The sequence below is a fragment of the Pterocles gutturalis genome, unplaced genomic scaffold, assembly GCF_000699245.1.
Source record: "Pterocles gutturalis isolate BGI_N339 unplaced genomic scaffold, ASM69924v1 scaffold21956, whole genome shotgun sequence".
Taxonomy (NCBI): domain Eukaryota; kingdom Metazoa; phylum Chordata; class Aves; order Pterocliformes; family Pteroclidae; genus Pterocles; species Pterocles gutturalis.
Window position 1 is genome coordinate 89,422 of NW_010101112.1, and position 14,441 is coordinate 103,862.

The following is a 14,441-nucleotide window of genomic DNA, read 5'->3' on the forward strand; positions in this document are numbered from 1 at the left end:
ACACCCACTCAGTAAAAACTGGGTAAAGACGCTGAAGTTATTCTTAATCTTGTAGGAGGTTCAGAGTGTGATTGGTAAAGAAAGTCAAACTCTAAAGGATATCATGGAGAAACTCCGGATCAAGTATTCTGAAATGTATACAATAGTTCCTGCAGAGATCGAAACACAGTTGGAGGACTGCAAGAAGGTATTGAAAGACCTAGAAGACAAGGTAACTGTTGGTGTAGCTTTCATATTTACCTTTTTGTAATGTGTAAGTACAACAATATGTGATGAATGTCATAGCTATAAATTTCAACTTGAAACATTGATTCTTTTCATTTTCCTCTCGGTGAAAATGTATGTGTGAGGAAAGTTTCCTCATGTTAACTGTCTCCTTTTAGAATAACTTTACAGTAAGCAGTGTGAATACAATATCTTTCTTTTCCATTAAAAGGGGACATGGCAGAACCACTAACAATAAAGTCCTGGACATGATATGGATGCTGTCTTCTGTCTAGTCTGATTCTTAATCTGAACTAGTAGTCAAAGTTGATTGGCAACTTTGTGTAGCTTTACTGAGAAGACACATTCAAAACTGAGTTAAAAGAGGACTTTGAAACCATTTTTAAAAAAATCTAATTTGCACACATGATAAGGTATCATGGCATGATTCTTTAGACTACCCTTCAGGACATGCCTGCATTCCTTTAAAAGTAAGTAGGGAATTTAAATAACTCAATAACATTGTGTCAGCTTTTTGCAATGTTTTGTGTCTAAAGGGGGTATAAACAGTTAACTGAAAGGAAAATTAAGGAAAATGGAATAATACTGTAAGTTTGGGGTCGAATTTTAGTCTGGTTTAATTATTATCATTGTTATATATTGATTGTGTTATTTTTAAAAATAAAAAAAAATTTTAGTTCTCTTCTTTCAGAAATAATAATGTTTAATGCTAATTTTAAAGCCTAATCTTAGTTAATTGGATAAAATTTGAAAGTTTAATAAAACCATTTTGAAATCCAGTTAGTTGTTAGTGTCTATCGGATTATCATTCATTTTATGTTGCATTAAATATTCAGAGACATATTAATTACAGCTTATTAGTTTTAATTTGGTTAATTTTGTAGTTTGTGTTTCAAAATGGAACCAGGCTTTTCTGAACCAACAACTGGGTAAGAGAGAGAAGAGGAAGGGAAGTAAAACAGTATTTATGCTTTGGGGTTTTATGTTGTTTACTGTTTCTTTTATTGAGATAAAAGATTATCCCAATGTACACATTACATGTTAGAGTAAAAGAACTGGTCCCAGAAATGAGGTGACCTTTGCTTTTCACATTTAGGTAGGGGACAACAATATATACTATCATGGAATTTTTCAAAATGCATTTAGGAAATAAGATAAATCCTAGTAGAACTGGAGATCAGTTTAGTTACATACTAGGAGGTACCAGCATGTGTTAAACAGAATTAACATGTAATATTTTAATGGTATTCTACTTTCTTCTAAATCTGCTAACCTAGCAATTAAAAATGAATAGTACTTTTGATGCCATTCATTTTATGTGAAAAATATAATAAATTTATCCCAGTACAAAGTCTTGAAATTTAAATCCTGCCCTACTGATTAGTAGAGCATTGACAGATGCAGCTTTTTTCCTGAGGAAAGACATGAAATCGGTGCTTGGTCTGCTTTCTCATTTCCAACTGTGTCACGCCATTCATACATGATTCTCTTCTAATTTGGAAGCTAGCATGACAAGATCAGTAATTTTTCATGTTTGGTATACTCCACGATAGTGGCAATGGTCAAGTGTTTAGCGATTACAGTCTGAGTTCCTTTTTCCAAGGAGTCTTAGGCAGTAAGTACAGACTGGACTTCAGAGCTTTTTTGTATAAGCCTGAGTATTTGAGAGGAGCACTGTAGTTCTTTTTGCTGTGTATTTCTTTTGATTAATGTAATTTTTTCAATACGATACCTTACTATGGGTATTATTATATTAGTCTGACACTACATGTTGGAGTCTATAAATAATAAAATTGAGAAATAAAAATGGATGAATAATTTATTAACTGAATAGCAATCTTAATTCCTCTTCCCACAAGAAGGATGAAGTATTTCAGTATAAGGAGCTTCAAAACAGAATAACTACTAAACTAGACATCTTTTGCATCAGTGCAGCATAAAGCTGTTCAATGTGCATATACCCCATAAATCCTAGGGCTGCAGCACACAAAGAATTTACTGTGGTTTAAGAATTTCCTGGTGCTTGGCTGGCCCTAACAGGTAGCAAGCTGTAGTAAGAAAAGGCATAACTTTGGGCTCAGAGCAAGGACTTTCTTGATCCCTGCACTACATCTAGTGCACAGTAACCTGGTACTTTGCTGTGTTGCTCCGTTCTGTGCTCAGGCAGTTACTCAGCTTCAGCTTCCTTGAGAGTTGTTCTCTTTACATAGAAAATCAGGCCCTTCATTGTACCAATTTTTATTTCTGCAGAGTAAAATTAAGTTCCACATCCTTTATGGGACTCAGAAACTTTTATTTTAGTAATAAATCTCTAAATTTATATATAGAAATTCACTATATATTGAGACACTTCCATGTTCCCTTATTTCTTACGTGGATGTCAGCAGAGACAGAAAAGTGTAATTCTAGGTTTCTTACAGCACGAATCTAAATGTGACCCTTTCCACAATGCAGCAGGATTAGCCTCTGTTACAGATTAGAACGGGGCAGCTGAAGCAAAGCGCCCAGGAAGTTGCAGTGTCTTATTGTTTGTTTCTTCAGGGCTTGCCTTTCTTGAGCAGTCGTTTTTAGTGGAGAGGAAATTATTGAACCACAAATAAATGTTGAACCCATTCACATTAATGCTTCTTCCTGCAAATGTCATTTGTCTGTGTTTTTAAGTGACTCGTAAAGAGAAAAATAAAAATAATTTGAATATTTTTTGGTGAGGTCGTGCACAGAAACAAGCAGATCTTTGTAATCTCCCCTATCGTTTTCTCTTTACTCTGACAGGTTAGCTTTGAAATCTTGCAGAGCTCTCCTCAGTATGTGCTGAAAAGAAAAGCAGAAACTATTATCAATGGCCTTCAAGCTATTGAAAAGATGTTACAACAGAAGAGTGAAAACATTGCAAAAGCCAAAGACGTTCAGAAGGTAATCTTGCAAAAAAAAAAAAAAATTGTCAGTGTTAAAAGAGTTTTGGTTGTTTCTACAGAGCCTGGTTTACCAGGAGTGTAAAGTGGCCTACGAGTCATCTTGTGTCCGTAAAAGGATAAGTACAAGCAAGCACTTAGCTGGTGAATATTTACCAATTCTTTCTCACTGGAAAAGATGTTTTCTTCAACTGTCAATCACACCAGTAGATGCAGAGTGTTCTGTTCTTGTCATATCAGTTCCAAAATCTTTGCAATTCCACGTGCCCTGCATGAAGAACAAATAACTCTGCTGTTATCTTTGAGCCTGACCTTCTTTATGTTTCTTTTCCCCTCTCTCCACATGCAGCAAATCTGGGATATGCTGGACCTTTGGCATTACAAACTCAATGAACTGGATGCAGAAGTGCATGATATAGTAGAACAGGATTCCTGCCATGCACAGGAGTTGATGGATATCTTAGTGACCCCTCTTCAGCAGTACCAACAGGTCTCACAACTTGCTGAGCGCAGAACTGCCGTTTTAAACAAGGTAGATGCAAATGTAAAAAGTTAAAGAAATTCACACCTTATAAAACACAAAATAAAGGATTTGCATAAATCATCATCAAAAGCTCTCGAATAAAGAGTCAAAAGCCTGCTGTAGGTCTGTTGGCTTATTGTAGCCAAGAGTTTCTGGAGTGGCAAACATCACCTCCAGCTACTACGCCAAAGGATTGGGTCTGCACCACGCTTGACATAGGTTAGCATAGGGAATTTATACCCCTGGATGGGTGATGAGATGGTTTTCGATGACTCTGCTAATGGCTATCTGTTAAAACAACATTGACATATAAATCGCAACAGTGCCCCCATGAAATATAAGCACCAAAATTACCTTTGATTAGAGGACCTAGCCTGAAATCATGAAACTATTTCAGAAAAATTATGATCTTTATTTCACCATACTAATTTAAATGACCTTGATGAAAATGAATCCCATTTTCTTTTAATGTCATCTCTAGATGTGTTTATCCTATACAGTGAATAGAAATGCATTTGTGCTTTTTTGTAAAATCCTGTCATTTTCTAGGCTGCCAACAAGATGGAAGAATATGATGAACTCTTGAAGAATGTGAAAGTTTGGATAGAAAACACCAACTCCTTGCTAAGAGCAGATGCTCAAAATGACACTGCAAAAAGCTTACACAAACATACTGATGACCTTCAGGTAAGCGTTAATGCAGATATATGTTCTTGTTAAAATTAGTGCTCTGTACAGACACAATTTTGCATTCTTAAGTCTAACTGACATAAATAATTTACCATTTTCGGGAAATTGTTTAAGTGAAAAATGGTTATAGTTGACACTCATGAAATATAGATAGATACTTTTCGGTGTTGGATATATCTATGTTGTGAAAGTGCTGATCTGTAGTACATCTATCTTTCAAAAAATTTGTGATTGTCTTCTGTTACCCTACTGTGTATCCAGAATCTGCTTTTACTGCCTGAATCCGTATCTTTCTGTATTGTGTGTTTGTGATCCAAGAAGTGGTAAAGTGGTATTTTGATGTCCATGTGTTAGATGGAAACTTTGAAGTGAATTGTGCTGTGGAAGGCAGTTCTCAATGTATCTTGAAAATTCTGATTGGTAATTCTAGGAATAAAATATTTGTAATATTACAGGGAAGATCAGGGCTGGGCAAGTGCCAAGAGGATTTCTGGCAATTTCGTATTTGAAATTTAGGTTTTCTGTATGTCTGCTCCTTGGCCTAGACCAAGAAAGCTGGTCCTCTGAACATAGATTTTTGTATTAAAACTAAATAAGAATTCCTTACAAGAAGTAGCTGACTGTTCTGGACTGATATGTTACAAAGCACGTAGCCACAAAGGGGAGATGGTGAGTTCAAAAATCTGTGGACTTTTTTGTGACAAAGGCTTATTGTCTTCTGCGTTTGTGGTTTGGAGGGTTTGATGTGTTCTGGACTGAGAAACTAGTGGATTTGGAAATGCACCCAAGGCTTGCATTAGAGTTGAGACATAAATTTAGTTCTTTCTTTCATACGACACAGCAAGAATTGGATCACATGCATTTCTTGCAACCCTCACTCTTCTTTGTGAAGACATTCACTGTAATTAATCCAAAAGCTAATCCAGTTAGCTGTAGGAGATGTGAAGAATCTTCCCATCATGTACAACTGGCCAAATATTTTCTGGAGCATTTTGTCACATCTGCTGGCTGCAGGCTGGTGTGCAGAAAACCCTTTTCAGGTGTCTGGCTGACATGTCTTGTTCATGTACTGGGGGTCAGCCTGACCATGGCACAGGAGTTGGAAAGCAATCTTCTCCATACCTTTATTTTCTTGGGGTGGATCCTCTCTCTGAGTTTGAAATCTTCCTCTTCATGCCTTTTGTTATGCTTGTGTAGACTTATTTTATCTGATTCCCTTAAAATCATGGCATCAGGCTCTCAGTTTTCTGCCTGCAGGATGCAGCAGTTCAGTTCCCTTAGGAGTGAAGTGTATCAGTCTGAACTAAGCTTTTGGGAATATACGCAATGGTCAATGACACATAGGAAATTAAAACTGATTCCTTATGATTCTAACCTCTGTGAAACTTTCATGTTCACCATTGATGGGTCAAACTAAGCTCTTATTTTGTCTCCAGATGGCTTTGGAGGACTCAGAGCAAAAGCAAAATCTTCTACACAGTGTTTACTCAGAGCTGGAGGAGCTAACACCAGTCTTCGCAACAGACAGTTTAATGCAACAGCTAAATGAAATAGATGATCAAGTCGCAACTTTACAGCATGAGATAGCAGAGGTTCTTCCACAGATCCAACATGTGGCTGATGTAAGTTCGTGTGATCTATGAGTGCCTTTTATCAGAGCTTCATCATATGTTATAAAATACAGCTTTTATTGCCTGCATAGAAAAAGGTGTGCTGGCTTTAGTAGGTGTGCCAAGTGGGAAATAAACCATCAGAAGGTGTTTGGTATCTAAGCTGTAAGTTCAGGAGTATTGATGAAACTCCTTGTTTAGGAGGAGAAATGCAGGGCTTGTTGACTGGCAAATTAAAAGGGCTTATCTTACTGGAGGGTAGGGCTCCTAGTCAGAGGCACCTGGATGGACTGGAGAAACGGGCTGACAGAAACCTCATGAAATTCAACACAGGCAGGTTCAAAGTTCTGCACCCAGGAGGGAAGATGTCCAAATACCAATATAGGCTGGGGGCCACGCAGCTGCAAAGCAGCTTTGCCAAAAGGGTCGATGGTCCTGGTGGACAAGGTGACCATGACACAGTAGCATCGTCTTCCAGCAAGAAGGCTAGCAACATCCTGGGCTGCCTGAGCAAGAGTGCAGCCAGGAGGTCCATGGCAGAGATCGTTTTTGGCACCAGTAAGATAACATCTGGGTGTTGTGCCCTGTTTTAGGTTTCCCAGTGTAAGAAAGAGGTAGACATACTGGAGCAGGCCCAGGAAGGGCCATCAGAGTGATTGTGGGGTTGTAGCACAGGACATAGGAGGAGAGGAGAGAGCTGGGTTGGTTCAGCCTGGAGAAGAGACAACTCTGGGTGAGGGCAGTATTACTGCTGTGTACTGCTACATAATGGGAGGCTATAGAAAAGATAGAAACAGATTCTTCTTGGGGTGTGCAAAGAAAAGACAAGCAGTGACAGACCCAAATTATAACAAAGCGAATTCCATCTACTTATTAGGAAGGATTTGGTTGCTGTGAAATTGGTCAAACATTGGATCATGTGCCAAAGGGGAGGTGAAACCCCATCCCAGGAGATACCCAAATCTCAACAGGATCAGGCCCCAAACGATCTGCTCTGGGGGACACCAGAGACCTCTAAAGATCCCTTCCAACCTAATTTATTCTGTGACCCTGTCTCCACAACAGTTCACAAACAGCTGTGCTGTATGCGGGTTTGTTTTCCATTTGACATCTTCATATAGGAATCTGCAACAGTGTAAGAAGATCAGTTTCCTGTGCTGATAGACGTCACCACTGGAAAAGTGTCTTGACACTACTGGCAAATTATAATATGACTTTTCAAGGGTATTCCAATTCTATATTCAGGGTTTAAAACAGACCAGGTGACCTCCAGAAGTTATGACAATATATAAGTTATAATAGCTAGCCTTTTGATTGGCAGCATCCATCAACATGACCTGCATATCCTGCACTTGTTTTTCGATTTCTTTTTAAGTTTAAGTGAAAGGCAGAAATGCAAGCTGGCTTTGTTTTTTGGGGTGAGTTCCTAAACTGTACTCTCTACAAATATTCTCTTTGTTCCCAAAATCTAGGAATTGGATGCCATTGAATCTCATGTGAAAGTGTTTGAGAAGGATATTGCCAAAATGAAGACAATCTTGTCATCAGAGGATCTGTTAGAATTTTCTCCTAAAGACCATCTTAAGCATGGACAGGTCTGTGAAAATGCCTATATATAGGCTTTTTTTTCCTCCTATTTATGCATGAATCGGCATAAAGATGCTTTCACAAGCATAAGGCTATTTTGTGACTGCCAACTACTATGAACAAGTTTATAGAGTATGATTTTGAAAGGTATCACACAAATTCTAACTCGTGGGTCAAAGATGGAAAGTATTATTCAGCCATGATTTAGCTATATGTTTCTGAAGTAGCAACTAGCGCAACCCAAGAGGAGCACATTGGTAGGGGAAAACAGTCGGTGTGGAGGACCTGATGTCTGTGTTGTATGTGTCTTGGGGGCTTACTTTGAACTGGTCCTGTAGAATGGACATCGATTAGTGGCTGGTTTTCTTCAGAGGCTCTTCTGGAGATTATCTTCTGCTTTAGTTTTGTTTGAAAGGAACCTAGTTTGCATGCTCCAAGACACCTGCACAATGTAAATCCTGAGGTGGGACTGTTGAGAGATATCTTCGAGAATCACAGACCTTGTGTGAACTAAAACATTTGAAATTAAAGAACTATTGAGAACATGCCCATAGAGAACTCGAGTACGTAACTTACGGATGTGTTGTCAGACATACCTGCAATATTTGAGTGTCTCAATTTTTGGAAAGTTTATGGTTTTCCTCATTTATTGTTTTCCTGAAAGCCTGATTTTCAGAGACACTCACTGCATATCACTCCACTTAGCATCAAACAGTAAGTAATCTGAAAGTCTGCAAGTCAGGCCCTATTTTTCCAAAAATGGATGCAAAATTTAGCAGATGTTTATGAAAAGGTAGGCTGGAGTGACTTACCATAAAGCCATTTCATCAGACAGTGACTTTGCTGCAAAGATGTCTTGGCCAGATAGTTTTCCTTTCTCTGCTTGAGTGAAGTAAAGCAAAGCATTATGGTATCTTTTCTTTTATACCACATGCAGTCCATATTGTTAGCTGACTGAAATGCAAAAAGCATAGATTGAGTTTCATGGAAGAGATAAAAATGTCATCGTAGCTCTCATAGCGTTGTGATCCAGAGAACGATTTTGTAATGGCTACACTATATGGAAAAACTGAAGCAATATTTCTTCTGGAAAATAATGTTCACTTCCTTATTTTAAATTGAAGCCTGGATAGTACACTAATAACAAAAAAATCCTCATGCAGGCTGCTTATGAATGAGAGAATAAGCATCTTGTTCCAGTTGAGGCCTTTTAAAATAAAATCTTCTTGAGAGGGAATTTAACAAGAATATTATAAGGTCCAGAGATGCTTTGCATTTATTTTTTTTTTCCTTCTGAAGTTCCCAGCTGAATGAGGTCTCAGTAGGATTTCATATTTCTTTAGAAGAACCAAGAAGTTGTGAGTTGGTATTACCATTCTGTCTTTCCGAGGTTGATCACCAAGTCTTCCATAAAACATGTATTGTGGTATGAAACTGCACGTTTCTGTTCATCTAAAACTGATAAAGGTGATTGTAAACTGTGCAGCTGCTCAGGATATTGTGATATGAAATGCTGCCTTTGCCAGGAAAGCCATCTTCAAAGGTTTCTCCTGGCTTCCATCCCAGTTCATCATCTCAGCTATGTTGATAAGACTGTTTATAGGACCATCATAAAATGGCAAGCTTTAACAAAGGACATTTCATTGCTGGTTTGCCACACAAAAAAAAAAAAGAAAAAACTGAGTTGGCTAGAGTGACTTTAAAGGGTTTGTACCAGTTTTTTAACTGTCTTCACTGCCAAAGATGTGCTAGTTTGAATGACATGTTTAGTAAATAGCAACTAATCTGAATGTGACCTTTTTTCACAGTGCAAACTTTATCTATGTATATGCAGAAAAAGCAGAATTGAAAATGTGAGTTATATCTTCCTCTTGCTTTGGACAACCCCACCATGGATTTTCACTTATTTGTTCCAAGATTAAAGTATTCTTTCTTCTTAAATGAGAAACTCACCAAAGAGAACTTTTGCACATCGTGACAGTAATATAAATTTTCAGTGCTGATTTTTCCAACTCAGTGTCACATCCATCATCTGTCTTGTATCCTGATAGGTTATACTTGACCATGTTGGTCCCATGCAGAAGACCATTGCTCACATCCAGTCCTATGAAGAAGAACTTCAGCTACCAGGGGTGAAAATGCAACCTTTCTCAGTTTTCCAAAGAGCAAGACAACTCTTGAGAGAATTGAAAAAATTAGAAAAAATTACTAAGGAACAAAATGACCTACTGGAGGTAATTGATTTTCTTTTTTTTTTACTGTCACCTAAACCACCTTTATTTTATAATAACTTTGATGACTAGACAATATTGTTTTTACAGGCATATAGTACATCTACTATGTGTAATTTGATAATACAACAAGGTACACTGGATAGTCTGGAAATTCATTTCAGTTTTCCAATTCAGTCACAAGTGACACCATGTGTTTTAGCATATTGCAGAAGAAACGAAAGCCCAAGTGTCCTATGACCCAGGTTTGCACAACTGATGATTGAAGTCCAGTGTTATATGCAAGTGCTCACATCTGCAACGTTCAAGTCCTTAAACTTATCTTGAACATGGACATTCTTTGTTGACAGCCGTTATATAGAAATTACTGACAATAGCAGAAAGTCTTTTACTGAAGATGATCTTCCCAAGTCAGTGAGCCAGGAAGGGGACCAAGCTGTCACTTGGTTAATTCATTGTTTTGAGCCAGGTCGACTCCTGTGCAAAGATGTGTCTGCAAAAGTGAGCATGTGACAAGGGGCTTGGAGATGCTGTTGGCCAGACCAGGTTTGGAAACAGAAGTGATATAACAGCATCAGTGTGACACACGGCTGTGGCAGAGGGCAGTGCCAGCGGGGTCAGTGAGTTAACTCATGGGCTGTACGAGTTATGAAACAGCTATACTGGCTCCAGACCTGAAGTAGTAGCTCTGTAGCACTTCACTGAGCGAGGTGGTTGTACCAGCTCAGGAAGGTTTTCATTCAGGGATATCTGTGTCATGCTCCATTGCCCAGGGTAGGTATATTTGGAGGCAATCCAGAGTTCAGTTATGCATACTCCCACGTCAGCAGAGGTACAAAAATTCTCATGTGACCCATCCATTTCTCGGCAGGATGACAGCAGCACCTAGAAAAATGATATTATATCTTTGCTGATTTGGTTTTCCAAATCTGTTAGGGTAAAGCAGAGTGCTTTAGAATGTGTAACTTCTTATTGGGCATTTTGGAGGCCAGGCAGACGCAAGTGGCAGCTAAAATGTGAATCTCCATCTTTGATTTTCAGTTTGCTAAATTAAAAGCACCACGCCAAGAGAAAAATTCAAACGTGCTACATGACTAGTGCATGCTTGCAGTTTGGAAAAAAGCAGTGACTATGTGAGATCAGTATGATCCCTACAATGTTTTGGTTTTTTGGTTTTTTTTTTTAATCCATACAATTTCTTATGTCTGAAAAATGGATGTGTAAAAAGAACCTTTTCCAGAGAGTTACAAGATTAAATAGTCGCAAATTTTCAGAACACTTTGAAACCATCAGAAACAGGGTGTTTTGCAATTACAAAATGTTGTCAAGAGACTCCTAACTGGTTTCTGTGGAGCATTAGGTCAAGGTTTAGATTTTTCTCCTTTTTGAGACAGCTGTAACCTTTTTTGCTCAGCATTTGCCTTTATCTTATAGGCATCCAACGAACTGTAGCTTAGTGAAATTTCTTTGTGAGAAAACAGATTGGAAAAATCGCAATTCTTGGCAGCTAAGATTCAAACAGTGCAAAAAAAGACTTTCCAGTCCTGTTGAATGGCTTGAAAGCAGCAGTACTACAATACAAGTCTAGCACCAGCTAAGACATAATAAAGGATAAAGCTATTGAAGGATGGCATTTTGAGTGCTGCATTAGAAAGGTAGTAAGTATCCTGACAGAGAGGAAAGCAAATGGGAGGCAAGTTTCCTGTACAAATGTATACAGAGTTATTTTTTTTTCCTGAGGATTAGTTTTGAAATTCCAGTGTGTGGATGTTTGCCCAGATTTTGCTATCTGTGATGCAGCAGGACATGGCAATAGTAACTTTTGTATAATTAAGTTACAGCGTAACTACTGAAAAAGTATAACAGAAACAAAACCTGTAATAGGTAGTGTAAATGTTTTGGGGCAGGATTTTAGGTGATTTAGATCTGTGTTGAATGTTGCCCTCTGTTTTTTTTAATGTGGTCTTTCGAGTACCACACCTATGACTACCTTAGTAACGTCATCAGGAAGAGGAGCTGGAAGCCACAGCTGCTTCTACTGGTTTTCTGGGCAAGAGAGTTGCAGTGTTTGCATATCTGATGATTTACTGTGGTCATTTTTAGTAAGCTTTTCCATAACAAACACAATGCCTGCCTACGTAAACTACAGGCAGGTGAGCCTTTTCCGTGGGCAGGTCTTCTGGTATGGCCACAATATGAAGAGTAAAGAGCAAATGTTAAGCAGGAAATAACTCAAAAGAGAGGCAACACTTCTAGGAGGAGTCCCATATATATGGCATAATTCGTGTTATTTTAGGAAAAGGACAAAATAAGATTTTTTGCCCGTGAAAGGCAGGGAACAGATGATTTATCTTGAGGCAAGTGGCTATATTCACATATTGGCCTGCGACATAAGACATTGGAGTCTGTATACAGAATATTCATATTCTCTAGTTAGTCTCTAGTTAGTCAAGGAAAGTTGAGGTAGTACACATTTTACCTATTACTAAACAGTCCTGTTCATGTGGAAGTGAAAGTATGGGTAAGAGAATCTCTCTTTTAGAAGGGCTTTTAGTTTGTCATTAAAACTAAGCAGGAGAAGACTTACTCTTTTTTTTTCCTCCTCTGATTCTTTAACTATGGCATTAAGATTATAGGCCACAATTAAATATCTTCCTCTCCAATCGGGCTTTTTTTTTAAGTGGGGAAAACAGTTTTTTCTTCCTTTTAAAACCTGTAACTAAAAAAAAAGTAATAATTTAGAACCTTATTAGTTTACTTCTTGTTGGGAGGGAGCGCTACTGTGAAGAAGTGACTGAAGAACCGGCACTGTTACCGTTCATAGCAGGAGAGACTCTTTGCTCTGAAAGGCAGAGTCTGTGCACGCTTTGCAGAGAGATTTTTTGACCTGTTAGGTTGTTCAGGTCCTGCTATCAGCAGAGTAAGTTCAAGCCTGTGGATAATAGGCTGCATTTTCTTCGTTACCTTTTGCAGATACCTGAGCAATAGTTGTTAGATATTCTTTGGTTCTCAGCCCATGGGTCAGAAAATACAGAGCCACCAAATGTTCTGCGAATTAAATGTTTTCACAAAATATTATGATTTGTAGATGTAACAATTTCTCAATTACCTGAGGCATTGTGACAGGCTGTGGCTGACAAATATGAGCAGTGTGTGTGGGGAGATTGCTGATTTCTGCGTGAACAGTAAAGCATAGGAGTTGATGAGATTTTGCTGTCACAGTCAAATGAGTAAAAGTGAATTTGGCTGTTTATGACATATAATATGTTTTCCTATAAGTCATGTAAGAAGAGGAAGCTCACACAAAGTGGAAATACTTATCATCTTTATTGGAAGTATTCAAATAGTCAGATACTGTGGTTGGCTTATCCTCTGAGCTGCAGTGTCTGCCTGGTGTATAGCGCTGGTCAGTTTTGGTCAGTGCAGTAAAGACCTGAGCACCCATAAAGGCCAGGTAGGTTTTCTAACTTGATATGAAACCCTGTAATTTCTCTTCTTTTTTTCCAACCCGTTCTAAATTGTAGTGAATGTGATTAAATATGCTCCATTTGCATTTTATAGCCAAATTCGTAGCTCTACTCTGGAGTAAGCAAAGCTGTGTTCCTAGGCAGAATAGCCCACCATACTTCAACTTAAGGATAGAGCGGTTTGTCTTTAGCAAGTGAATAACAAACTTAGTGAGGATAGGGTTGTGCAGTTAGCAGAACAAACACAGTTTCTTTTACATTTAACTACAGATGCAAAAGAGGGTTCAGTACTTTTCAGTACAAGTTTCTTGCATTACTGACTAGTTTGTTTCTGTACTACTTAATTCAAAATTATTTATGTGGATTACTGTTTCACAGGAAGCTGTAAAGAAAACAGAAGAATGTGAACAAGAAATTGAAAAGTTGAAACAATTCTTAAAGAACCACTTGGTTGAAATATCACATGAAGATCAACCACTGCCTCAGAAGACTCATTGCCCAGAGGTGGGTTTCATTGTTTTTCTCCCATGTCTGTTACTTGTCCTGACCAGCAGTGTGCTTCCCCTCCCCACCACGATCAAGCAGGCAATTGAATGCTATGGTGTGACTACACATGTGCAAGTTGGCATATACCAAGAGATATTACAATTAATATTAGTTTGCAGGTTGGGTATATCTTTTGTAATATACTCCTTATTGACTTTGTGTGTCACTTGTACCCATATGAAATTCTAAGGAAAATCTTGAGCGCTGTTTTCATGCTAGCTGACAGCTGTTTTCATGAAACAGTATGCAACGCTGATAGCTTGCCCAGGCTCAGCATCCTGCTAATGTTGCTGAGGTATCAGCTTGAGGTAGCGCGTAAGGAGAGAACTGAATCCATTTCTGATCGCTGACTGTGCATTGGTACGTAAAGTGATTCTGGTTAGGGTTAGATCTCTAGACATCTTTTCTCGTCCTCGCTGTTGCACTGTGTTTTCATCAACTGATAAACACACATTACTTTTCTCCCTGCAGTCAGCTGCTGTCTGTAATGGATGAATTGATTATTTAATGCAAAAATAAGATGTGTTTCAAGGACAGCACTGCAGAAGTCAGAAAATTACTAATTAAGTATAATAACTATTTATAAAGTGCCACTGAAATGCTCAGTGTTTTGCAGTCAGTCACAATGAAGCTAATACACATACATTGTA

The 14,441-nt window shown here is 38.2% G+C and overlaps 1 protein-coding gene across 1 annotated transcript in view; it reads left to right on the forward strand.

The window, feature by feature from the left end:
• LOC104468231 (nesprin-2-like) overlaps positions 1-14,441 on the forward strand; it is a 170,744-nt gene that overhangs the window by 72,947 nt on the left and 83,356 nt on the right. Inside the window, 8 exon segments of the mRNA XM_010082294.1 lie at positions 56-211; positions 2,998-3,138; positions 3,487-3,669; positions 4,210-4,347; positions 5,787-5,972; positions 7,433-7,555; positions 9,599-9,781; positions 13,624-13,749. Coding sequence (XP_010080596.1) covers positions 56-211; positions 2,998-3,138; positions 3,487-3,669; positions 4,210-4,347; positions 5,787-5,972; positions 7,433-7,555; positions 9,599-9,781; positions 13,624-13,749 — 1,236 coding nt within the window.